Source organism: Calonectris borealis, chromosome 1 (genome assembly GCF_964195595.1).
Source record: "Calonectris borealis chromosome 1, bCalBor7.hap1.2, whole genome shotgun sequence".
NCBI classification, from domain to species: domain Eukaryota; kingdom Metazoa; phylum Chordata; class Aves; order Procellariiformes; family Procellariidae; genus Calonectris; species Calonectris borealis.
Window position 1 is genome coordinate 26,226,664 of NC_134312.1, and position 27,700 is coordinate 26,254,363.

Sequence of the window (27,700 nt, forward strand, 5' to 3'; positions counted from 1 at the left end):
ATGATGAAGGCTGGAGGCTTGTGGCTTCTAGCGACAGGAGGAAGGTTCCTGCTCCATCTGCAGATCTGCACCTACGAAACAGACTGAGTGCCCTGGTAGCAGCTGAGGGGCCAGGAGCTCGGTCCAGCAAAGCAGTTGCACCAGCTAAGCCTGACCCGCAACAACAGCAGGGAGAATTGGCAAGAGATGGTAGGGGCAGACTCTCTGCTGTGGGGAAGAAGGTCCCCATCTGCTGACCTCACCTGCTGGCAAAGGGCATTTCCTTCTCACTTGTATCTCAGATATTGAAGAAAGACTGTTGAGCCTTCTGGGGCCTTACACTATTATCCTCTGCTGCTCTTCCACATGGGCAGCAATGATATTGCCAGGGAAAGCCATGAACATATCAGGCATAACTATATGGCTCTGGTGGTGAGGGTCAAGGAGATAAGAGCCCAGGTGGTTTTCTGCTTGATCTTGATAGAGAAAGGAAAGGAAGGGCTTGAGGAGGAGTGGACAGATACTGCTGGCATCAGTAACATGGATTTGGTTTTTATGATTATAGGACCCTATCTGAGGGTCAACAACTGCTAGGAAGAAACAGGATCTACCTGACAAAGTGGGGCAAAACCAAGTCTGCCAATTGGCTGGCCAACATGGTGAGGAGAGCTTTAAACTAGAAATGACAAGGGAAGGAGATGACGACCTACAATCAAGTAAGGAAGTGGTGGACCAGTTTGGCAAGGAAATGGTGCAGGGTGATATGCAATCAACAGAACAAGGTGAAAGAGGTCAACTTATGCAAATGCACATCAATAAGGAGAGTGCCAACAGTATGGCATTATGGGGAAAGCTCTCATACCTTTTCTGGGAAATCAGCACAACTGGGTGCCCATCTGAAGTGCACGTTAAGGCACGCCGCATGGAGAACCAACAGGAGGAATTAGAAGTCTGAATGCAGTTGCAGGGCTACAATATCTTATTGGGATCACAGTGGTGTCATGGGATAGCTCACACAACGGGGGTGGTGCAATGGATGGATACAGGCGATTTAGCAAGGACAGGCTGGGAGGGAGGGGAGGAATTCCCCTTTTTGTGACAGAGCAGCAGGGATGCATGGCGCTCTGCCTTGAGAAAGGTATGAGCTGGTTGAGAACTTCTGGGTCAGGAACAATACCTTGCTGTCATGAAGCATTAATAAACTTGGAGGCAAGCTTTATATGCTTCCTATGAGAAAGAGTTGTAGGTGGAGGAGCTTCATTGTACGGAAAAGAAGAGCTCTCATGCTACTGCAAGATGTTCAGAGTGGTGCTCGTGACCTTTCACAGTGCAACTCATGAGCAACACCATCTGTAGTGTGTCTGTCTCAGGGCATCTACAGTTTCCAGCTGGTGATGCTTGTCCTTCATCTGAATGGGTACAATCTCAGTTGGAAGTGTTCCTCAGATGCTCCTCATCTAAAACTGAAGCACTGATTTTTAGGACTTCTAAAGCTCTTTGGGAGACTGCTTAGATTCAATAATGTCATATGTGGGAACCATCAGATCTCCACATCTACAGATTGGAGGTTTTGCAAAAGATTCCCATTTTGCTCTTTATCACTGCACGCAGATTTTGTGTGTGTCTCCAGCTCATTACATGTTGCTTATAAGACCTCAAGCCAGCAATATTTCACTGCATCTGCACTAATACCTATGTACCAGATGTTAAGACAAATGAGTCCCATATGGCAAAAGAAAATTACCACTTTCCACTTCTGTCTAAATGACAGAATATCCTGTCCTCATTGGCACCAAATTGTCTGATTTCACAAAAACCCATTATATTTCATAAGGAATTAATAGGACATCATATACAAGAAATATAGCCCTTGTAACATTTAATGTACTTTAACAAACAAGATAAGAAAGCTTCCTCTAACCTATCCTGCATATATAATTTACAGAAGACTTTGGTCTCTACTACTGTCAGTCTATAAGAGTTAAACAATACTAGATGCACTCACAGGGAGGAAAATGAAATAAGAAACCCTACGGTTGAAATGTGACATTATTTTAGCAATTGCAATTATACTGACTCTCGTGGAATTTTGCTCACTTACATACAGATTTCCTTTTATAATCATATGCACTTAACTTGAAGTAAAAATAGACCTAAATAAAGGGAAGGGAAAAAAAAAAAAACCCAAATCTGAAATTTTGGGAATGCTTGGACCTGGAGTTTATTTTGACATTACAGAAAAAGGAGGTATCTGTGAAATATTGATCAGGATCAGTGACAAGAAAGGTTTGGAGGTGTTCAAATCCACTCTCCGGACTTGGATTTTTGGATTACTTCCATATCCATCTTTTCTATCCATTGTTACTCAGACTTCTCATATCAGAGACCTGATATTTTGGCTGCTTGCAAATTAACTTCTGATAGCAACAGGGCAAGAAATCACAATAATGAGAAGGTATCTGTTTTAAATACCTACCACATCATAGGGCAAACACTAAATAATACATTCTCTTTCAGATATACATCTGAACTGTTTATATAAAACTTGATGACACCAGCCAGAAAGATAACAAAATGTTGTTTTAAGGAAGACTTTTCCACACATGTTCTTGCCTGTTTGGAAGAGGCAGGAGAGGAGAGAGGAGTGGGCTTCATGTTGTACTTACACATTTTAGTTTCTATTTATAGTTAAGCGACTCAACCTGGTGAAAGAAAATCACATTTTCCTATTGCTTCAGGGCAAACTGCCTGGAGCATTCTCTAAGTAACTTCTCTTCTCTGCTTTTTCTTTTTCTTTTTTTTGTTCTGTGTAACATTTAAAAGATGGCTTAGCCTTTGCATCTTATTTAAAACAGCACTGTAACACCGATCCTATCAAATGCAAAGCTAAGTGTTTCCTATGATTGTGCTACTGTGTTGAGAAAAGTAACTTTTACGCCACTAATTTCCCAAGCTCCAGAGAGCTGGGTCTCTACCAGCAGTCTGAGGCTGGCTCATTGAAAACTCCACGGAAAGATCAGCTAAGGCAGAAGTATTAGTTTATAACATATAAACATGAAGTTTAGACTTACAGAAAAAAGTACTTTTAAATAACCACCAGGAATTGCTTTGATACCACAACAGAGAATCAAAACTGGTGACTGATTAGCAGAACATCTATTGCCAGAGGCAATTAACAGCCTAAAGACAAAGTACCTGAAAGGGTTCGCTTCTGTATTTTACCTTTACGTTTTCGTTTATCCCCATTAGCCCTAGGATGCTAAATAAGGCACGTACCATGTTTAGCTTTCCTGTAATTACATAAGGAATGTTTCTATTTTCTTAAAAAAAATAAACATAGTCCAGTGCTATAATTTCACTTAGTAAAAATTAGTAGTGATGAGAGAGACAAGAAAGCAAGTTCAGGTCAAATGCTAGAGACACTAGCAAAGAAACTTGTCAAAGACGCGAGTAAGGCCAAGAAGGTTATCTTTGTTCAGGCCCAACGTACCCAAATTCTTAAGACACCTTGGTTTCTGATGTTTGCAAAATAAATAGTTACAGTATATGTTTTTCTTAGAGTTTAACTGTTTGACAATAAAAGCAGGCTGTTTTATTGTTTTAAATAAATATAAGCATTCTGGATTGAAAAATTGTAAATTTAGAACATATTACGTTGTGACGAAACATTTAGAACATATGTGGCTATGAAACACATTTTGTTTCATACTGAATTTCTTAATGACAGAAACAAAAATGGTTAACACATCACAGACCATAATAAAAAGGAATATAAACTCTTCTAGGTACAGATATTATTTGTACTTTCTATGGAAGACCTCCACTTAATGGCCATAGCCATTTGATTATAAGGCAAATTACAAAAATGGACATTAGAAAAAATGAAAAATTATAAGGCAAATCAGAAAAAAAAGGGAAAAGAGGAATTTGGAGACTTCTTGAGACACTATGGGGTCTGACATATCCCCTGTGCTTTGGGCTCCTGCCAGCTGCCACATTTCCAGGGAACTGTGACTCTACACCCTGCATGCATTGTGGCACCCTTTCAGCCAGGTAAATAATCAATGGAATTTAATCGCAGCCATTCTCAAGTTTTATTTATGTGATACAGATGTATTCTGAGGTGTTGGTTATTGCGCAGACAGTATTATTTCTCCCTCTAAAAATTTGATACTGTTACTTATGTAATCTTTTAAAAATGTTTGTTTCTATTGCAAACATTTGCTTATCAAAGGAGCCAGCCTCCGTTAGCATACTGACCTCGGTAATTTGTTACGTAGACAGTGTCACCTAATAAGTAATCAGGGGAACGTGGTGAAATTTCATATATTAAGCACTGAAATAACTGTCAGACTAAGATATATCTAGATCATCACTTAGAAATAAAAGCTATAAAGTCGTTCTTTTCTTGAGCAATTCTCCCACTGGGTATTTCTTTGCTCATTTTGAGATTACAGTATGCCCGAAACATCAATGTGTGTGAGAATTTACTAAAGAAATTACTTGATGTTCAGATAACCATCCTGTACCAAGGAGCAGTTGGTATCAAAGTATGTTATTTTAAACCCATTAAAAGAAAGATCTGTAGACCAGACGTGGTTAAAATAAGACATGAAAACTTCCTTTTATCTACCTGACTTTGACGATGTGTGATATGCCCTGTATTTTTGCTGTGGCTTTGTTCTCTGCTGAGAGAAGTGCCACGCTGATTTTGTAAAAATGCTCTCTTTGTGGTTTGACAATAGCGGAATTGACTGCATCTGGCTGGCTGCTGCCCCAGCACTTTCTATACCCACCCCAGCAATAGTCCAGCTGAGGGAGTTAGACCAACAGAAATCGTCTTCCACACAGTAACATGGTTAGAGTCCTGCCAGCTGATCTCCTACCTACACCAACTCATGGTGGGGTTAGAGGAATACCAGTGCCAAAAAAAAAAAAAAAAGAGAACAAGGAAAAAAAATGGAAAAAGAAACAGCAGCCACAGAGCACAGCCAATGATAAAGAAGAGAAAGGGATGACCCTTTCTTCTATGCGATAACACAAATCAGCTCTGTTCTACTGATCAAAAAGTTTTTTTTTAAAAAAAGGGTTGGTAACAGAAGATAACTTCTGGTGTGTTTGGCCCAGCCGGGGCCGAGCGGCGCCCGAGCACGGCCGCAGGGCGGCCGGCCGGAGCAGGGGAGCCCCGCTGCCCCCGGGGCGGCAGCCACCACCACCGGGGCCGCCGCAGGAGCCCGCCCCGCGCCGCAGCCCCAGCCCGGGCGACGCGCCTGGGGCGCGTAGAAAGACCCCGGCGGTAGCGGGAAGGGGTCCGGCCCCGGGCCGGGTAACACCCCCTTGCCTAACGGCGGCGGCAGGGCGGCGGGGCGGGAGCAGGTGGGGCGCGGGGCGGCTGGGGGCGGGCGGGGGCGCGGCTGTGGGGCGGTGCCGCCGCGGGCCCGGTCCGCCACCGGTAGGGGGCGGGCGCACCGCCTCCGCGCCTTCCTCTGCCTTTGCAGCGGCGGCGGCGGCTCGGCTTCCTGCTCCGTCGCGGGCGGCGGGCCGCGGCAGCCTGCGCGGCGCGGCCGCTGAGGGGACGCTGCGCGACGTGCCCGCGGCCGTACAGCCCAGGTGAGGGCTCGCGTTCTCCGCGGGGCTGTGCCGGGGGCCGGTGCCCGTGCTCCTCTCCTCTCCTCCCCTCCCTGGGGCGGCGGGCGGCCCCTGCCCCTCCCGCCGGGGATCCCGGCGCTGGCTCTGCCGCCCGGGGCGCATCGCTCTCCTCTGCGCGGGGCAGCCGCGCCGCGCCAGGGTGGCGCTGGCCGCCCGCCCGTGCCTCCGCTGCCGGCTTTCCCCGGCGGGGCAAGTGTCCCGCGCCGCCGGGCCCTTCCCCCGTACCCTCCCGCCCGGGAGGAGCGAGGCGAGCCGGGGCCCCGGGTGCGGGGCAAGGGCAGAGCCGGGCGGCAGCCCCGTCCTTCGGGGCCCCTCGGAGCAACCAGCCGGGCGGCGAGCCGGTCTCCCATCCCGTCCTCCCGGGTCGGGGGTCTCTCCTCCCCGTTCCCTTCCTTTTCTCCGTCGGCCCGGCCCGGCGAGGGGGCTCACGGCCAGCCTGGCAGTTGCGGCGCGGTGCGGCGCCCTCTGCGCCCCGTGCCGGCGCGGGCGCCCGGTGCTGTGCTGGGTGCGCTGGCCAGGCGGGGGCGGCAGCGTGTGGTGGCGGCTCCCGGCGAAGCTGGACGCCCCGGTCCGGTTAAGTAAGTGAAGTGTTTGCGGTGTAGGCAGCCTCTTGCTGCTGAAACAAAGACTTCGCGCAGTGAAATGGAGCTGGTGCTGCTTCTCGGTGTTTTTGTGCTCTTCTTCGGCGTTGAGTAGCGGATCATGGGTCTTAAGGCTCGATTCCCGTTTAACTGAGACACTAAGTACACCGTTACAGAGAACAGTCGTGAACTGATAAGAAGGAGAATGTGCTGTGCATCCGGGTTTGCAGGGAGATACCTGTCGAAGCAGTCTGTGTTCCTTTGGTTTCTAGACTCTGTGTTGCTGAAGTAGGAAAAAACATAGTAATTCTATATATTTTTTTTTTTTTTGGTAGGTAAGTGCTACCATATCTTACGTTACATTTTTGCCTGAGTTGCTGAGAGGCTGTGTAACTCGCCTGATTTCTTGATCTTTCAATTTTTTTCACATTTAAAAGAGGTTAAATGATAACGTCGTAACTCCAGACTTGTGTAAAGATCTCGGCATATACCAGGGATTCTTTGTAGTATTATGTGTGCCCCTGCCCCGCAGGCTTAGAGCCCGTGGTGGTTCTTTGTTGCTGAACCTAGTTGACTGGTCCTCTTCTTTTAACAAAGCATTTATTTAATACTAATAGGAGAATTATTTAGAAAAAATAAAAAACAGAAATGGCGGGTTAGTGACTGCACAACAGTCTTTTTTTTATAAGCCTGTGAAACTAATCAAGGTATGAATGTCTTCATTAACACATATTCCCCCCAGGGATTCTTTTTAAGTATGAAGACATCTTTTTCATCTGTTGGTTTGCATAGTTGTCTGTGTGACAAGACAAGTTTTGTAACTTGCTTTAAGCCTGCAGGTAGGCTCTTCACAAGCTAATAGCTTGATCTTGTCGTGTAATTACATCTCATCGCTTTGGCATGGAGGAGGCACCCGATTTGTTGCAGGCCATTGCTTCCATCTCTTTCCAACAGTCCTGACCATTTCACCAGGTAAGAGGGCAGAGTAAATAGTTACAAAAGTCACCTCACGGTACCCACAAGTTACTGCCTAGCCTCTCTAGGTGCGGCCAGAGTTCTTCAGGGAATATGTGCTCTAGGTTTAATGAGAATTTTCTCAGCACTTTAAGAGAAGAGTGATAATATAGAAGGAGTTTGAGAATTTACTGAAACTTCTGCAAGCTAATATTTGAAAAGTGAACTGTTACTACTGAACGTTTAGTTTCTGGTTTTGTTCAGAATATTCGCATAATATATGTGAAGGATTTTTTTCTGTAGGATCACAAGATGGATCAGTACTATGTAAGTTGCAAAAAATACCAATTTGCTTTACAGATTATTTCATAACCTAAAGATTAGGTGTCCATAAGATGAATCCACAGCAGTCACAGAGAACTTGCTCCTTAAGATTTAAATTGTTCAAAAAGAAGTTGTTATTCAAATAGAACTTAGGTTCTGTTTTTTAAACCTACACTCCCAGTGAAGTCAGAGGGTTGACACGTGAGTGTAAGGGCTGCAAGTCTTACCACTTATATCAGCGATCGGTATCTCCATGAGCCCTAATATAAGCGATATACATGTTCAGTTTTGAGTTTTTCACTAAAATCGGCTGAGAAAATTTAGAATTTAAGGCATAATTGTTGTAAACCTGCATGTTTTCTCTGCCAGTGGCCAGCTGCGCAACCCTGTGACAATCGTTTTGTGGTCAACAGCACTGGAATTATTGTAATTGTTTCATGGTTTAGAAGGATCCCTCTGGGAAGTCTCACATTGATCTGAAGCCAAGACTGTCCATAAATTCTTAGGATTACTTGAGGAAAAATGTAATCTGCAATAGTGTCAGAAATCTTGGAGTCTTACAGGGAGACTTCATGAGGTGGCTGAGCAAATCTAACAGCCTTATGTTGCTGTGCTTTGCCTCCCAACACTCCTAAAAGTTGTCTGCTAATCTGGCAGAAATGATGTTAATTCTCTTTTACTAGGTTAGCTTTCCTTAGTGAGCAAAATCATGTGGCCTGGGCTGGAGAAGTGGTGAGTGGGGCTCGAGCAACCTGGCAGGTGAGCTCACCTCTCATAAATTTTCATGCTTCCTAGTACTATCCAGGCCTGAGCTGCAGTGACAACACGAAAGACTGGTGATGAGGAAGTAACTTTAAACTGGTATTGCTGCTTGACACCTCGTTTCTTAGCACCAGAATTTTCAAGTCAGATGGATGTTAAAGCATCTGTAACCTATAAATAGGTGCCCCCAGCTTCCTACTTCATCCTCTAAAATGCTGTGTCTGACCATGAACCCAAGTATAGCCTCCTCATGCTTTTCTTAATGGTATCTGTGTCCCGAGAGGACTTTAGGATTTTTTTTTTTTTCTTAAAAAAAAAAAAAATTCTGGATAATTTGTAGTTCTAATTCTGCCCTTTAATTTGTTTGCATCTGCCTGCATCTTGATGTTATCCACAAATTTAAAAAGCTTATCCCTCTTCAGTAGACCAAGTCATTGATGACAACATTAAATATTGTTTTACCCAGGCTTCCTGAAATCCATTCATACGTGAGTTTTCACAGGGAGTTGTCAATAGTTACTCTTTTGGAATTGTTCAACTATTTTTGCTCCCCAACCACAGTACCATATTTCTATGATACAAAAATAGTTTATATCTTCATTTGCAGACAGAGCTGCAACTTAGCTTTTTCCAGCTCTTGTTGGAGCTCAGTGCCCAGAGGATATGGAAGAGACTTTGTGGGAGAGGGGATAAGCTTTGGAGTAAACTCTGCCCTGCATTTAATGTGCACTGCTGTTGAATCAGTTTTAATGGCAGAAAGTTGCACAGTGTATTTATATGTAGAAAAGCATGGTAGTTCTCATGAGAGACCAGTTAAAATCTTGATTAACATCAAAATAGATGACACTTTCAGTTTCCCCTCTGTTCATAAGACTTGCTTTCTTCTTGTGACTGGCTGACTTCCTTCCCTTCTCCTACCCTTTCTCCAGTTTTCTTTTATCTGAGGAGAAAGTAACCATCTCCTAGTAGCAAAGACTTTTTTTTCTTGATCTGTTTTGGTATCACCAGTTAGTTGAGTCATCATTTCACAAACATTTAAGCTGCTATAAGCTAGTACTACTGCTGCTAGAAAGCTGCTGACCTGCTCCCAGACACTTAGTTCTGCTTTTGGATCAGACCAGATGTTCTTGCAAGTACCAGGTGAGGTGCTTGAGGGAACTGCCATGGCTGTTTGTTTGCTTGCTGGTCAGCTGAACGTCAGTGACACTTGAATGGTTTTGGAACTGCATTTGAGTCGATTCAGGCAGAAGTTTATTACAGGAATTTCTGTAATAATTACTGAATTTCTCTTACAACAACATGATCCAGAGAGGCATGGCATCAGGAGTTGTTACAGTATACAGTGATTGCATATCGGTGTCTTCATGTCAGCTGTGTATAGACTCTCTGTGGCAAGCACCCTTCAGTCACAGAGGAATGCTGTTCCTCAAATTAGTTTACGTGTACTTAATGTGGCAAATTCTCCATAGGTGATGACATGCAGTAACTTGCTATCCCACATAACTTTAATTTTTCCCAAATATGATGATCCTTAGGTTTTAAAATCTCAAAGGATAGAAGATGGCTATGTTGAATTTTAGTTAGCGGGGTGTGTACCAATTGTTAACTAAATATTAAAGTAAACAAAGTATATATATACATAAAAATATAAAAATAATACAATGCTCCTAGATTTTTTTTTTCTGTGAAATTAATTCTTCTCGGATATGGCTTATGTGTTTGGTACTGGTTGCTGGAAGATTGCACCCAGCCAGGAGGTAGGTTTTGGATCTTAGTTCTAATCCCTTCATGCTCAGAAGCCAGTCTAGAGACTGCAATTTTTGTGGCTGTCTCTTTGTGTCTTCAGTAGGAAGAAGTGAGTCACTCTAGAGTTGTTAAGGATCATGCGACTGACCGACTTAATTTCTGAGCCTCTTCCACCTCATCACTCATAAATGATGGCCTATCCAATGCTCATATGGACCAGTAGCAATGTCTTGCCTGTACCGCAGGAGCACTGTGACTCAGTGCACCATGCAGCATGGAGGTTGTTAGTCACCGACAGCACTCTATCTGCAGCATGATCCCACGCTGCAGTGTCCGGTAGGCATAGCGTGGCCCCTCCGCGTCTGGGGCCTGCTGTGCTGCTGCGGCCCCTCCTGCCCCCGGGCTGACGCGTGATGCTTTCTCTGCAGGGTGCTTCCCTCAGCCAGTGGCACTCTCTTTCTATCCTGCAAAAGGCCAAAGCCAAGTGGTGCCTCACATGGGAGGTGAGTGGACGAGAAGGCGCTCTGTGGTAGAGCAGGGGTTTCTGTATCCCTTAGAGCAAGAGGAGGGAGAGATACCAACAGTGCTCTGAGCAGTGGTTGTCACCTGGGAGCACTTTCCCCAGAGGCACATCCCAACTTCCTGGTAAGATCAGCTTGCTACTGGAAAAGGTTAAAACTCCGCTCCAACATGCGGCCTTAGATCATGCTGAGCTTTTGTTAAAGCAGTTTAAATGCTTGGTAGTATCATAGTATTTTTTTTTGGCAGCAGTGTGTGGTGATGTCCCTTGCTACTATGGGTACCCTTGATCCTCTCTGCCTTGCAAAGTATACAGGAGCTCCGTGTCTTGGTGTGCAGCTCTGTGATGAGGTCGATGTGGTGCTCTGTGCAGTAAATGAATCTCACTCATGAGGTGATGATCTCATTCTGACATTTTAAAGCTACTATCTAGAGTCTGGTTGTGCTTGGGGAGAAGAATAGTGCGGAGGAGCAGATCAGTCTTCCTGCAGTAAACTTGGACCTATAGAGGAAGTATTTTTAATGCTCCTGTCCTGTTCTGCTTGCTTGATAACTTTATTTAAAATAGGCCTCAGTGTGAAGTGATGCGCTGTAACCTAGCCTCAAATAAATTTCTGCGGTGGTTGTGTGTGGTTATATCAAGTCATAGTAGTTCTACGTATGTTAATTATTCTTAAGACCCATAACCTTCCTGCATGGTAGTTCTATTGAGAATTGCTGTATGGGGCAGCATAAGGTGCATGGTAGTGATGCATTTTTTTGATTAACAGGCTTGGTATTTTTTTATTGATACAAAGATGTGAAAGTTGTTGTACATTTGAAATGTCTACTGGATTCTGGCAACACCTTGTTTCGAGTGAGACCTGGTGATCTTGCAGACAAATGCATTGCAAAGCTTTATTTACTCTTTCCTGTTATGGAAGACTGAACAGACTTTGCTGTCTTACGAAATCGAGGTGTGGTAGTTTTTCTTAAAAAAACACGACAGAAAACAAATCGGTGGTTTTGAACTTTTGAACAGGTGGTAATTGCAGCAGCGCTTCAATTACGAAATAGTTTGTTCATCATTTGACAGAAGAAAATGTTAAACCTCACTGTCTTAAATCTCTGTTGTGAGATTTGTGTACTTCTTTGTGATGAAGTTGGAAAGCAAGTCGGTGAATGAAGTTTGGCAATTGTCCTTGAGGATTTTATCTATCTGAATTTCTCTATGTGATTTTATCCAACCCTATGAAATACAGGGCTAAGATTCTCTTTAGTAGATACATAAGCAGCAATGGTACAGTTTTCTTTATCACATATAGATAGTATGGATTTTAGGGACAGTAAGTTAAATCCTGTTTTTTAAATATATGGATCAGTAAATTTTGTGTAATAGCTGGGAAGAGTCTTCAAAGTATGCTTTGGGTACTTATGAGGTTTGGGTGTGTTGGATTTTTTTTTTTTTAATTGCAAAAGGAATGTGGATTGAATTTCATTCTCAGTGGGAAGAATGCCTTAGTACTTTTATCTCAGGCTTCCCAGGATTCAGGAGAATTTTTCTATGTTTGAGTCTGACTAGTTTGTGTGTTGGCTAAGGTGGAAGTAGTGGATTGATGCCACTAGCAAAAGCTTGCATGGTCCGGGATTTGACATGTCATTTGGGAAGCATTTGTTTTGCACATCAGGGATCAAAAGACTCTGGCGTAATGCTTCTTCTCATGTATATTTCCTTTCTTAAAAGTGAAACCACATAGCAGTATTTGCAACATAGGACACGCAGCAGTAGCTGAATTACGTATTTTTAATTTTGGACTAAGTTTGGGTTTCATTTGCCAAATTTATCTGGGTTTCATTTGCAGTTGATAGAAGTAAAATAAAAATCTCGTTTTAACAAGCAAACACTTTGAGTCTAATTCAGTGTTGTCAGAATACCAAGCTGAATCTTACACGTATATGGAAAGAATACAATTCAGGTGGTATCATTTTTGTAAGAAGTTAATAATTACACTTAATGGTAGTATTTGTCTCAAAGGAGAAAAAAGTACATATCCAGGAGTCTGTAAGTTGTTCTGTGTGGACAACCATTTTGCCTGTGTGGAGTTCTGCCATAACCACAAGGAATTCATATGGGTGTAGGAGTGCCTGTGGGGAATAGCTAGTTGGGTCACAGCCTGTGTCATCAGAAGACACAAATGGTGCATGATTATACAATAAAATTGAACTATAGTAGTTACTTTTTTGAAGATGTAATTTGTTTCTATGTCCGCCCTTTACCAGTTTCAAATTAAATGGATTTTGTAAACATGGTGGAAAAACTATGCGTAGGCTAGGAGAAGGGTAAGCAATCATCTGGGTAAGGAAATGCATCTTGTATTTGAATAAAATGATCATATTAGAAGCGTAGATTCCTACTCAAATTTAGACTTGGAATGATTTCGACTGTCTCAGCTGTTTGGTCTGTGGCATGTAATTCAGGTTGGCACAACGACTGGTTTAAAACCAGAGCTCACATAAGAATAGCTAATGCTGTCCCTGACATATCTAATTCACTGTGTAATTTTGAGTAGAAAACCACCACCACTCTGAGCTGCTTGAAAACAACAGACTGTAATATCTATTAACAGAGGCTGGATTAAACAAAATGTTGTTTCACTGATTGCATTTTACCAGGTATGAAAAAGTAAAATGTTTGGTTTTTTGGGGTTTTTTGGTTTTTTTTAAGCTGTTCTCTGACAGGAAAAAAAAATGCATCTGCTAATCATTGAGGAAGGCAGTTTGTGCTGCAAAAAATAAACACTGTCCTAATCTACTCATGACTCAGAAATAAAAATAAAAGCTCAAGCCTTCCCTGCCCCTCCCCCCCCCTTCCCCCCCGTTTTGGTACTAAGTAATTTTGAATGTTTATCTAATTCTAGTACAGTGTACTTGGTATGCTATTCATATTAACAGATAGTGAATACAGATAAAAACAGATATAACATTATTTGGCCATTTTTGAAAGTATACAAACTTAAATCCTGTTTGGGGGAAAAATGTCCCTCAGAATTTAATTCAAAGCATCTCAGACTGATACAGATTTAGTATTACATATCTGGGTACTGATTTGCATATGATAGTGTAGAAATATGGGGTTAATATTGGAGGGGATGCTGACTTGCACCCTGTAGACTACCTAGGTTAAGAAAACCTGCCTCTTGTATTTTTCCAGACTTTTATGATGATTTACAGCCTCCTTTTGTATTTCTTGTTTATCCTTGGAGCTGGAAAGTTGTTTTTCTTCAACATAATAGTTACAAATAGATAAGCAGCAACCAGTGGATATTGTGAACAGTCCATCTCAGCATCTTTTAAAACAATTTTTAAATTACGCCTTGGAGGTAAGAGACAAAGGTGTCTATTCCTTGCTTCTCTCTTTGCTTTCACAGTTCCTTGCAAAGCAAACCTGATTCTTTTAGCCCTTAGTTCTTTTATTTAGGTCATGTAATTGTTATCTAGATTCTTCCATTTGGGGATTATGCTTTAAGATAGAGTTAGAAAAAACTATATATAGGTCTCAGTTAAGTCTAGGTAGCACATAGAGCAGAGTATTTTTTGTTCAGGCAGAGCAGAATAATTGCTTTTTGTTTCACACACAGCAATCCTATTGGTACAGTTCACAAAGAGCAGTTATACCTTTGCAGCAGTACCACGTTGTTGACCCCAATACTAAAGAGCAGCTATAATCTCTCGGATCCTTCTCTTCATCACTGCTGCCTGGTTTGCTGCATTTGATGTCCGTTTTGAAGTGTATTACTTTTTGTTTTATTAAGTATTGTTGTTGATTTTAGGACCTTTTTCTAATCAACTAAGGTCAGAATTCAAAATTATCTTGACCTTCTAAATTCTTGCGTCTCATCTTCGCTTGTTTTTGTGTGCCTGTTTCATGAGTATAATCTGTGCATGCTAATGGAAATACTATTATCCTGGGAATGAAGTAGACTACTCTGCATGTTTCATTATTATCCATAGAAACATTTACTACAATTTATATTACAATCGTATTTGAACAGGAGTATAAACAGAAGTACATTGCAAGTGGCCAAACTGTCACGCGCAGTAAGTAGGGCAGAGGCTGTTCCCAAGTGATGTGTCCCCTGTGTTGTGTCTCCCGTGGCACTATCTCTGGGCAAGAGTGTTGAGCAAGGCTGATAAAGAATTGACCAAATTGAATTTCATTCAGGTCGGGGCTGAAATCTGGACTTCATTCAGTATTGTGTCAGTGTGGCAGTATTAGTAAGAATTGTTTGTGTGTATTTTATCAATTACTTTACTCACCTCAATACAATTCCCTCTTGCACCTTGATTCTAGGACAAAAACTTGCTTGATGACCATCATATCTAGTACATGAATGTGGAAAGAACTCAATCTCGGTGTGTTAGAAACTTTATATCTTCTAATAAAACATGATGATGATTTGCTTGGCAGGATTATAGGCTCATAGTTTTCCTAAATGAAGATATAATATAAGGTCTCTGTGTGAAGTACCTGGGAGGGTTCCTTCAAGACACAGGTCACTTTTAAAAGCAAGTATCTGCTGCTCTACTGATTGAAGCTAGTTTTAGTATGTATCAAAATACATGCAGTAGCTATGTGGACGTATGTACTAAATTTGTCAGATTTCTGTTGAGTCTGTCATCCCCACACAAGTTAATCAACAAGTGGAGCAGAGTGGGGGAAAGCCCTTTTCTCTATTCCTTTTTTTTTTTATTATAAGCTGCTGTTTTCTGTTTTTCTTCTACTTTTGTTATGTTGCCTTATGTTTAGCATTTTGGGCTGTCATGGGGGTTGCTTGGAATGGCTTTGGCACTGGAAATCGCAACATCTGGAAATTGCCCCTGCCTTGGGACAAAATACAATGCACAAGGATGGGTGGAGTAGAAAAAAGCAACCAGTAACCTCAGCTCCCAACTGTCTTTCCACATATCCACTCCCTAGTAGTTTGTATCCAGAATAAATAACTCTTCTGCACATAGATGTGCAACTCCATGCAGGGAACTGGACAATGCCATGCCAGCGTTCAGAAAGGATTTATAACCTGTAACTTCTTGTCTTCTCTGGTTCAGTGAGCTGTCTACCTTTTCCTTCCTGTTCTTGAGGGACTGGGCAACCCATGTGCTGGGCTGTGCTGAAAGAGTGATTTCTGAACTTGCTAATACGGCAGCACCAGTTTCCTGCCTGTCTGCTGTTTTTTTCTTACTGTTGTCATTGAGTCCATCATGTTCTGCCAGTTCAGAGAGAACTTTCTACATCAGTTTAACAAAGCATTCCCTCTTTGTTTTTTACTATTCAATATTTCACAGCTTCAGATACTGGAATTTTACCATCTCGCTGGACCAGCGTGGCTGGCTGGCTGAGCTTGGCTGAAGGTTAGCATCATCAAAGCGTTTTAAGAAAAATGTCCAGCTACTGACAAGAGGCCTGACTCTACCAGGCTGTAGACCACAACCTAGTGGTTTTGTAGTTTTGTGCTTTTTATTCAGGATGTGGATATGGCTTACTGTAGTTGAGAGGTCACTGGTCTGAACAACTTGCCACTGATTGTTCTCCTGAATGCTGGCTCCTGTGAATTGGCGATGACAGGCAGCAGGGTTCAGAAAGCTCTTTGACAGACGTGGTTGTGGCTGAGAGAAGACATGTCCACACCTTTAGCACTGAGTGAGCTCATAGGAAGAGGAAAGCATGCTCCTCCAGCCCCGTGAAGAGTTGCACAAGATTCCTTTGACAAATAGGAATATCAGAAATTTGAAAGAATAGCTGAAATTCAGTGATATTCATCTTGTGAACGAATGCATGTGCCACATGCAGATATTTGACTATGCTGATTGTAACTAGAATTGGTTCTTACTTAAAACACCTTTGCTGCTATCCATGATAGATGTAAACCTGCGATTTGCCACATCTCGCCTTCCAATAGGCCACCCTGGAGAATAACAACTTCCTTTCTCTTGACGTAGAGGAAAACCAGCATCTGAAGGCACCGGTTTTAGGTTCTTCTGTGGATAGCTTCTTGTTTCAAGGCACTTGATGCTGCATATGAGGGATTTTTTTGGTTTCTTTACACTGCCCAAGTTTTAGACCTTGACTGATAAACCTCTTAAGTTCTGCACTAAGGAAACAATCTGAAGAAAAAGAAAATCCATGTTTCACAGTTATACAACATAATGCGTCCCAAAACCAGCCATTTTACTTTGTAACTCATAGATGTTGATCGTTCCTGTTGCCCGTTTTGTGATGCTCTCCTTGGCCTTTGCCTCTGTAGAGGGTTCTCTGTACTCTTCAGGGGGCTCCTATAGACTCTGCTATAGGCTGCACCTCCTGCCTCGGTCTCTGACTAGTAAGTGATAAAGGTCAGCCTTGTTGTGCTGCCTGATGGAGATAAATTATGTTAATGTAGTAATAAAGTGGTTATTTATATTACTGGACATTCATAAGTCAAGACAATACTTAGGTTGTAATTCTGCTGCCCCTGCTTGATGGAATCTTATGTCAAAGAGGAGAAAAATAGTGTTTGGGGTTTTTTTAGCCCATTCCTAAGGCAATCAAAGGAATGTTGTTGCTACTGTTTTTGTGCATCTGTGTCTGAGCTAGCTCGTTTGTGGTCCTGTGTTCTGTTTTTGTTCATAAATGATCCTAAAATACACACATTTGAAATTCCAAATCCGTTTTTATATCACTTCTGTAATTCTAATTATGAGGTCTAATACTAAAGATGTGGAGTAACGGTCTATAAGCATTCATAAGGGCTCTTGGGCTGTCCTATTTTATTCCTGTTCTGTCTTGAATTAAAAAAAAATTTTAAGATAATATTATATACATACATATAGGAAGAGGACTTGGCGTTTATAAATTATTCTCTTGCAGCTGGAAAATGCTGTGCAACGTTTATCTGTACTGTAGCATTCCTGTATTTATTCTCTAGATCAAAACCCACAATTTTTTAGTATGCTGTAATTTAGGAAAAGAATCTCTAAATCGCGTTTAAAATTCCTTTCAAGTTGAGGCATAACGTACTAATTTTTACTTTTTCTAAATCAAAAACATTTCACACTTAAAAAAATGCATCTTATCTGTTGTGTATTTGTTGATCGCGACAAATAATGATCACTGAGATGGGTGGATGGGGGTGTTGGGATAAAGGCATTCTGCAGTCACGGCTGGACCATGTGATCGTTTCACTTAGTTTCTGCCTTTTGGTTTTTTTCATATTCTTGCTTTCATGCTTTGAATTTGTTATGTGTTTTTGTTTATAGTAAAACAAAAAGGAAACTTTTTTTTCAGTGCTGACTTAAAACAAGCTTGTGGTTCAAACTACAGACGGTGTTTATTTTAATGTTAATATATTTCTGGGGGTGGGGAGGGGAGAGAAAGGAGTTTAGGATAATTCTGTTCACAGACTTGGAAATAAAATGAGTTTATCTGTCCTGGCAGATTCTTCTTGCTGTTTTATAAGACAGAGAAATACTAGGCTTTCACTGAAAGAAGATATTATCTATGGATATAATATATGTGGCTATAAATACAATGGATATATTATGTCCATAATATGCTATGGGATTTCCCTTGTAATACAGCCTTAGCATTCAAAAACATTTGTCTGCTTTTCAAACTTTGTTGATACTTATTTTCAAATCCTTATGGAGTAGAAATAAATATTTCTATACTTGTATTTGGGTTTTCCTGTTTATTTCTCTGCTGGCCATTTTCTTGGAAACTTCAAGCAATAGAACACAATGACTGTGTCTTTGGCAAAGAGGATCTGGACACAAATCGCTGAACTTACAGATACTGAGTTAAGTGAAGGCAAAAGGTTGTTTGTGTAGTATCAGTTTTTCCTCCCTAGCATATACTGTGAGAACTGTGGGGGGGTTTTGGTGATCTTCTCCAAATGATTTGCATTTCCTGACTTCTAATAAGAATAGATTTCAAATAATTTCTAAAGATAATGTTTTTGATGGTTTTCGAAATCATGGTGTAAGCCTGCAGAGTGTTAGGGATGCTGTAGCTTTCGTGGTGGGGGTGTGGGACAGCTACTTGGATTAGAATGATAGTTTGTTACATGTTTTCAAATTCAGCCCTAGTGTAGATGATCCAACAAGATCCCTGAATGCCAATAGTTTTTCTTTTGCCATGTTAAATGTAAGTAGTTATGCAGCAAAATGCAAATTCAGAAATAGATTTTTTTTTTTTTAAATCCAGAAGGGAAGTACATGAGGCATTCAGACAAATAACAGTCTGTATTTTTGAAAGTAACTGAGGGCTCTTTCTTACTTATGATAAGAATAGAAGAAATGAGAGAGAACAGTTCAGATATCCTACTGTTTTAAAGCAAATTCTAAGTTCACTTAAAATTTTTTTTACATGCTTAATCTACTTAAACGTAAAACAAATTACCGTGTTTCTAATAGATATGTAGTATTTCATTAGTAAAGATTACAATGTTTGCCAAACCTGATTTGCCTAGATACCATGTCTGTGCGGGGGGTGCCAAGTGGCTGTACGTGGTCATCTTTGCTCTGCGCTTCTGGAATCGGGAGTAGGGGGAAACTCGAGACAGAAGATGTCCAGGCTCAGTGCAGTGTGGGCCCACCGTGGCTGAGCATGACCACGGTGCAGAGCCAGCAGCAGCCGTAGCTCTGCAGGCGGAGGGCAAGAGATTTGGTACAGCCCAGGGACAAGGGGATGCTTGAGGAGGAGGTGGTAGCCTTTGAGCAGAGTCTGTGTAGGTTGTGGCCTGTTTTGACTTTTTGCGGTGGCAAGCTCTTCTCAAGAAGAAACTTTTGGGTGCTTACATGGTGTTTGCTCATAGGCAATGGTTTTCAGTTTATTCTGAAATAGTGTCAGTTCTAGGGTTGGTGCTTCTGTCACCATAGACCATCACGTGAATCTTCTGGCTGCTGCTATGAGTGACAAATGTGTTACTACATTTCTGCAATTTATAGATTAAAGTATTAGAATAACCTTCTTTCAGTTCCATTGAATGCAGTTTATGCAGTATCCTAAAGGCCAGAATGCCTAAATCTTTTCTCTCCAAAGCATAGTTTGCAATGTTATGTTGCCAAATAACAACTTACATCCTAAAGTTGCTAGGACTTTGAAGCAATGCAGATGGAGTTGTTGACTTTTACCACATAGCTTTCAGAAATCAAAGACTGCTCAGATACAGCACTGATAAATACTTATGTCACAGATCAAAGGGTTGAAAGTTGAATGGAATTCGATGATTTGATGAAATTAAATTAATGGTTTTTCAGAACACTTTTTTCATGGAGCAAATGAAAGCAATACATCAGAAATCCATCTTAAATCTTCTTCCCTTTACTGTGAGCATTAAGAATTAGGTATTCAGGACAATCATCATTAATGATACTGACTAGAAAATCTATGGGTTTTTTTTACTGTTAACTCATCACAAAAGTGCTTATTTGGCTGTAATTACAGTGACGTGCTTTTCTTTTTCCCTAGGTGGCTATTTTTAATGCAGTAGCGTTATTAGCTGGCTGAAGACTAAACATGAGAATAGCAGGTAAGTACGCTCAGTAAAATCAGACTTTCGTCACTTGTTAATGCTGTCTATAGCCCTTGTTTCACAAGTTGTGACAATAGGGTTTTAAAATAAACCTAACTGGCATAACAGGCATTACTGTTCCATTTAATTGATGTTTCATGAAACTGATTTTAGAATTTGGGATGGTCTAACAGCAAGCAGCTGCTTAAAACGCTTCAGCTGATCTGCAGTGACTGGTTGAGGTGCCATGACTTGACATACTTTGGCTGCTAATTCTGTAAGATGATGAAGGAATAAGGAAATGGCCAATTGATGTCATAAGCGGTTTCTTCCCTGCTTCACACCCCAACCAAAAGTGCTATGCACTATTATAATACAGTGTCTGAAACTTCCTGAATGGTTACTGGGAGTTTGAAAGCTATAAAAACCTTTTCATAAAGATAAATTACTGTAGCACAGGGTTTGGGAAATTGATTTTACTTGACAGAAGGTGTAAAAATAAGATCTTTGCCAATATGACACTACAAGAAAATATTATTTTAGACATTTCCTTGCAGTAGAATAGCCTGTGTGGCAATTGAACAGTTTTGAGTTTCTGATGCATTGCACTTTTATCAATAGTTGTAGTGTTACGTTGCAGAAGGAGCAACTGTTGGCCCTTCTAGGAGAGAATGACACCTTATTTTCCAAGAGAGTTGCACATTAACTTCTTAATGCATGAAATTAGTCCTGATTTTTGTAACTACTTCTAAAGTTGTTTTATTAACCTCAGTATGTATAACTGGGAGCAACCTACTAAAGTAAATCCAATAAAGAACTGGAAAATGCTGCAATTTTTAGAAGATGGCTAATCACCTGGAAAATGACTTTTCCAAACCTCTTCTTTTATTCCTCTAATTACTTTTGCTGCTAAAACCCACAAAGAAGATATGGCAGCTCCTATAGAATGTTTAACCTGTAGCAAACAGGCTGGTTTTGGTTCAAGTGCTAAAAGAATTTTCTGGGAGACTTCTTACCTCTCCCTTAGAGGGAGTGCTCACAGTTCAGTTGAAAGGCTCAGGATATAGAGTGGAGGGGATGGTTAGTGCTCAGATTGAGTTCTCATTCATCTCGCCTACTATCTACTGAAACAACATGCTCTCCAAGTGCCACTTGCTAGATGACACATTCCAAAATCTGGTACCGTCTTGTCTTTTTAAGCAGTGTTGCTTTGAAAACCTTTTCTCCACTTCTTAACATATGTTCAGATCATCTTTTTTCTCTAGTGCTTACACATGGTTCACTTCCCTTCAAGTGCAGTAATCTTTGGAGTTCCAGCATAATATTTTTAAATTAAGTTTGCATCTGTTTTCTTACATAGTACCTGTGTGCTCACATGCACGGAAAGGGAAAGTGGGAGAGGAAGACCGAACTATAAGCACACAAAAAAGTTGCGTCTCTTTCTTCATCTTTCTTTTCTTTTTCTATCCCCTTATCTTTTTTTAGCCTTTTGGAAGGATTGATTAACATCTCTCATCCTTCTGAAGGCTGAGTAATTTGTCTATTTTAAGGTTTTCTGAACAGCCCATCACAGCAGCAGTCTGAGATCTGCAGGAGTACATAAGCTTGGATTTTTTCTGAAGGGTATTTGGCTGGCAATCTGGGAAACAGAGTCATGTTGTAAGGTTGCTTCTTCCAAACAGTTTGACATACTGGGGTGAGACAGGAAGGCAGGATATTGATCAGATATCTTCTACCTAACTTCTACCCTCAGTCAGTTAGTATTTTACAATAAACTAAGAGTGGAGTATTCTGTAAAAATCTATTGAAAATTATGCTAACAAATGGCGAGGTTCATGGCAGTACCACATACACCTGAGTTTCCACGTCAGATGTACATTGCCATGGTTGTGTGCTTCCTGCTCTTCCCCCAGGAGGTAGTTTGACCACTCAGCACTGGAGAAAGTTAGGCTTGTAAAACTTGAAGCTATCTGAGGCTTCAACATATTAAAAGGGGGAGGAAAGCGGTACTGCTTTTTATTACTTTTTAAATTAGCTCTTTTGAGTCTTCAAACTTGCTTTTTGAAGGTCAATAACTTAAATTTGTTGAAAAGGAGGTGAGGAGGCTTTTTTTTTTGTTGGATGTTTTGGGAGATTTTTAATGTAATGCTCAGACCTGACTGACCAAAGTAGCCAAGCTACAGTATATGAACAGATCCCTAATTACTTAGTCTTGGCCATACATTAAAATAGACATAGCTCAATTTGGGGGGGAAGGGAGGGGTGGGAAGAGGAGTATTTGTGAACAGCGAGGAAACACATAGCTAAGAACAGGGAAGTGGAATTGGGGGAGGTGGGAATTTCCCCTTTGGACAGCAGCCAGTTAGATCAGCTTAGTTCATCTTGTTAAGCTGGATTTCCATGGAAAAGTCTGTGGTTTCTCCTGGCTGCTGAGCTGAGTTGATGTTCTGTGGTGTCAAACAAGCATGAAGCTGGAGAAGGCTGAGAGTGGGGTATGTATTTGGTATGGACTGATGGACTGGCTCAGTTGCGTCCTACATTATAATGTCCATTTCTTGCAGATTACTTCTGTTTAGTGAGACCACAAATGATCATCCTGTTTCTGAGTTCCCCTTAATGTAATCTGATACACATTTCTCATGTAGTTAATTTTGGTAAACTTAATGTTATCATTTGCAGATAATTTTTTTGAAACTTTTCTCTGCTTCTGAATAGGTGCTGCAAAGTTGGTAGTAGTCGTAGCAATATTTTTATTGACGTTTTATGTCATATCTCAAGTATTTGAAATAAAAATGGATGCAAACTTAGGACACATATTTGGTAAGTGACTTTGTTTTCTCTGGACATCTATTAATATTTACTTGAGCCATAATCAAGAATATCATATTCATTTTGCTTTAAGTTTGACTTAGGTTTTTATACTTAAGAATTCTGTGTTTATTTTTAATGTGTGTACTTGTTATTTTTTATATATATTATACATATATCATATATAATGTATATTGAAGAGACACAGATGTCATTAAGTATTACAGATGTATTGTAGATATGTGCTTGGTGAGGTCACTTGTGTCTCTTCCTATCCCAAGAAATTCCTATCATGAATGGTTGGGTTCAAATACACCTGAGTTGCAGGCTTCCAGTGTTAGGTGAAAGGAACCCCATCCTGGTGAAGCTCTGAGAAGGGAATTCATTTCACTGTAGTGCCCACACCTCCACAAATCCCTGGTGGTTTTGTATCTCCATGGATCTTTGTGTTAATTGGAGAGTCATAAATTAAGGCAGTGCTTCTAAATGTGATTCCTGATCACTTTCATTCTTCTGCTGTGTAAAGGTTAATGTTTTATATTGGAACATAATGTTCAGATGTATGTGATACTTCATTTCAACCAACCTGTTTTTACAGGGGTACAGAAAGATTTTAAATTTACAGGATATTTTATAGCAGATGATTCTTTAATAGTAACATCTTGTAAAACTTTCTTTTTGCAATTTAGCTAGATCAGCACTGGATGCAGCTGCACGCTGTGAGTATTCATATGCATGTGTTATTAGCGAAAGCAAGTCACAACAGTAACAGAAAGACTGTTGAATTTTCATGTTTAAGAAAGTCTTAATTGCACTTTAAATGCAATCAGAAACTAATCTTCCTCTTTTCCTGATTTTCCTAAAGTTCTGGTAAAGTCTGTTTTTTGACAGCATTTCACTTGTAGTTTTGTCTTGTGGCTTTTGATGACAGTGCCAGAGCAAGCAGCAGGGTGAGAACGAGAAGTAGAATAATAAGATGCTGCAGGAACCTAGATTATTTTAAGCTGCTGTGAAACTGCAGATGAGATACCGTTTGTGTTTGCTCTTTTCATTGAATTCCTTCAGAAAACTAACTGGTATTTCTGTGTTAGCCTACCTGTGGTGGTGTCTCTAAAATCCTGTTTTATTTCCTCTTGAAAGCTACAAAACCTCCAAGATACAAATGTGGGATCTCTAAAGCTTGTCCTGAAAAGCATTTTGCATTCAAAATGGCAAGTGGAGCAGCAAATGTAGTTGGACCTAAAATTTGTGTAGAAGATAATGTGTAAGTATTTTTACCTGTTGTTTCCAAGTATCTCCTTCAAATGCTGTCGTGGATCGCTTTGCACACAAAATTAGTAGTTTAAATGATTCTTTGTAGGTTTTGTTTTGCCAATGGTTTGACCACATGAAAAAATTATGTTGCATTATAACTTAATCTCTGATGAAGGACACTTGATACTCTGCAGTAAATGCAGAAATGTATGCTATTTTAATACATGCAAGATAGCTTACACTTTATTTCAGGTTTACATACTTAAGGAGTAGTTAGACTTTGCTAAGTCAAATGCAAACTTGCCTCAAGTAACTTGTTCTTGTGCCTCTAATAGTAATTCAGTGAAAGACTGTATTTTCAAGTAATTACTCTTGATACTTCTAACTGGATGTCATCAGCTAAGACTGTGCTATGGAATTGTCTTTTGCAAGTTATCTTTTAAACTATCTTATTTCCATGGTACCGATGTCAGAACATATTTTCCACTTTTCTTTAGAGGATGACTTCAAAGGGGAAAATACTATTTTAATGATCAGTAGTTATTTAATTGTGCTGATGGTAACTAAAGTTAATAAACTTGAAATAATTGTGAAATGAGAAAAGGAACTGCTTGAAACACAGTTTGGTTTTGAGTTTAAGTCCTGTGTTTCTAATAACCATATTTTTAACACAGTATTATCAATAATACTGTGCCTAGAGTATTCAACTGAATGTGTTTCAGTAATTCCCGTAATGGGTATATTAATACTTATTTTTAGACGCTGTTTCTTTGCTCTTAGGTTGTTCCTGCTCATCACCCAGAGTGTGCAGCTTTGTATAACATAATCTGTCCACTCAATTTTGCATTTGACATGTCAGAAAAGACATGATGTTAGCATTGTTGGAAGATTTTTTTTTTAGTATCAGTCACATTTACAAGCCTTTGCCTTTCATTTGCATTTAAACTACTCCAGTTTAGCTGTTTCTCAGCCCACGCTATGTTAGTACAGAGTGGTTCAGATAGCATGTACAGCAGTTAGTGCTAATGAATTCTAGAGCAAATGGCAACTTCACTGTGTACAACATAAAGCTATGTAATATAGTAAATAGGATAATTAATTTATAAGAGAATAAAAAATATTAGTTTGGATTTTCCATCACTTTACTCTCTAAAGTAACTCTGTAAGATTAGTCTTATATGATCTTAAAGAAGATTATTTTTAGCTTTAACTCAAACAATTAAGATGTAGCAAAGTTGAAATGGGAGCTTTTTTCCCTGACAGCTAAACACATACAGCTTCTTTGCTTTGTGTTGTTAGAGTAAAGACAAGCACCATTCAAATTTCAAGCTGTTCTTCTGTGAGGCTGATTTAGCTCAAGCTTGCTTGCTTGTGTAGGAGTGGGCTTGCAGCAAGCATCACGGTGTAGTCGGGGAGCAGGTCAAAGTGAGCATGAGCTCACGTTGGCATATACTAACTAAAAGCTGCTAGGTTCTGCTTTCCATTCTTATCATTGATTGGTGTCGTGACCTTGGACAGTCTTATCTAATCTCTCTGCGAGCTATTTTTATTGGTGTTCCAAAACTTCCTACCTTCTCATTCTGGTTGCTAGGAAGCTTAATATCTGTGAAGACTTAGGGTGATTCACTGATTAAAAGTTGTGGGAGTGCAGGTAATATTTTAACTTCAGGATTGTAGTTTGGGGGTTTTTTTTGTTGTTGTTTTTGTTTTTTTAAAGTCTCGCTTACTGGTTAACTAAGAAGAGATCGTTGTTCTTGTCCAAAAAAAAAGTCTACTGGATATTTCACTGAAGAAAGCGATGAAAAGAAAGTAGTTGCTGGCAAGAAATCCTCTATTCTTTTAATACTAGTGCGCACATTAGTGCACAGCTATTGGAGTCTTAAGTGCAGTTTCCCTTGGCAAAAATCTTCCTGAATTTCTTCTGAAGGGGACTTGTAATGTCTACTTAAATGTCCACCAGAAAATTTGATTAATTTTATATTATTTCCTGCTTTGCTCATAAGACGTTTGATTTCTCTTTCAAAACCTCCCATAACTTGTTGATTGTAAATTGTTGGAAGAATTCTAAAACTGATGAACAGCTGCCCTCCTGTGAGAAAACTGTCACATTACAGCCTGTAGTTTTGTGACTTAGTGCACAAGCTCTCTCAGGTGTGTAAAGCTCAGTATCTCAGAACTCTGAAAGCACTTATTTCCTCTTCAGTAGCTCTTTTTTAGTGATATTTTGTGAACTCACTCCTGCAAAATGCCTTTTTCTGATTACTTTGTATTCTTCATACTTCCAAGACAAGGAAGCAGGGACAAGTTTTCATAATTTGTCAATGATATTTACAACATAGGTTTTTTGCTGTGTATTAAACATACGAATGTCACTTGGTTTATGGGAGCACTAAAGGTGCTGATATAATTGGGAATGCATTTAATTTCTCAATTTTTCCTTTTAATTATGTAGATATTTTGATGTGAAATAGGAATTCTGCTTTATAGAAGTTCAGTTATAGCCTTGTTCTCCTATACTGGAAGGACATAATCCAAATTAGAGAAAAACATACTGTAGTCATTATCAAAATATTAAATACTGTAGTTGCTACTTCATGAGCTTTTTAGAAGAAGGGGTGATATTTGCAACTTCTCCATGCAGTTTTACTACTTCTATTAAGAAGCCAGTTGCATGCTTGTGCCGCAGTAACCTTATAGCAGAATGTTGCACTACATTCCTTTAATAACTAGTAATTCTTGTGTTCATATCTGCAGGATTTTTTTGTTGTCTGAAATCCATTATAACTTTTGTTGTGTATGTGTGGATATTCAGCATCTAGTCACCCCAGTATTGGATATTTTTTGACTGTTACTTGTTTACAGATAATTTTGTAGTTAAAATAAACGGAAGTTCTTTTTTTCTTTTTTTGGTAAATTAAACGTCCACTAAATTTTATGAGCAAAGGAATGTGTTCAGAACTTCACTGCCTTTTTTTCATTTATGCTTTCACTATTTATTTAACGTTATTGTTTAGAGTGGATGCTCAGACATGACATGAAAATCATGTGATCAGAAGAAATGATCCTCCAGTGGCAAAATACTTCTGGAGTTCTCTACTAACCAGAACTGCATTCTGCATTTCAGCCAAAAACTTCGAGTCGTCTGTTTCAGAAGTTATTGAATTAGAGTTTTAATTTTAATCAGAATTTTTAGCAGATGGTATAACTTAGAGGACTAACAGAAGAATATGGACTCTCTTGTCTCTGATTACTAATTCTTTAAAACCTAAGTCACTGTGCCAAGAGTTACCATTAACCGGTACTCTTTCATGGCCTCTCTAACTAGCTAATACTGAGTCTGTTCCTGATAGTTGTCTATTAAATTTGACATTCCTCTAAATTTCGTCTTCTGTCTTTATCCTGGGTGCAAAAGATAGCATCAGAGAGGAAGATTTTTGTCATACTTCTGTGATAGACCATTTCTTGTTTCTAGCTTATCACTAATAAGTTAGCATGAGAAAGCTGATATTGCAGTTGTGTGTGTAAGGATGCAGTCCTTCCGAAACGTTGCTTAGAATGGATGTTCAGACATGACGTGAAAATCATATTATCGCAGAA

The 27,700-nt window shown here is 40.2% G+C and overlaps 1 protein-coding gene across 3 annotated transcripts in view; it reads left to right on the forward strand.

Annotated features, from left to right (window-relative positions):
* The first annotated feature begins 5,427 nt into the window (after nt 1-5,427).
* The window catches only part of FAM3C (FAM3 metabolism regulating signaling molecule C), a 30,871-nt gene continuing 8,598 nt past the window's right edge, over nt 5,428-27,700 (forward strand). Inside the window, exons 1-5 of one of the 3 annotated variants that reach the window (XM_075146911.1) lie at nt 5,428-5,589; nt 19,999-20,059; nt 22,757-22,861; nt 23,539-23,568; nt 23,990-24,113. In XM_075146911.1, coding sequence (XP_075003012.1) covers nt 20,047-20,059; nt 22,757-22,861; nt 23,539-23,568; nt 23,990-24,113 — 272 coding nt within the window. In that variant the 5' untranslated portion in view covers nt 5,428-5,589; nt 19,999-20,046. The remainder of the gene's footprint in view (nt 5,590-19,998; nt 20,060-22,756; nt 22,862-23,538; nt 23,569-23,989; nt 24,114-27,700) is intronic. The other 2 variants (XM_075146930.1, XM_075146922.1) reach the window with 2 other exon arrangements.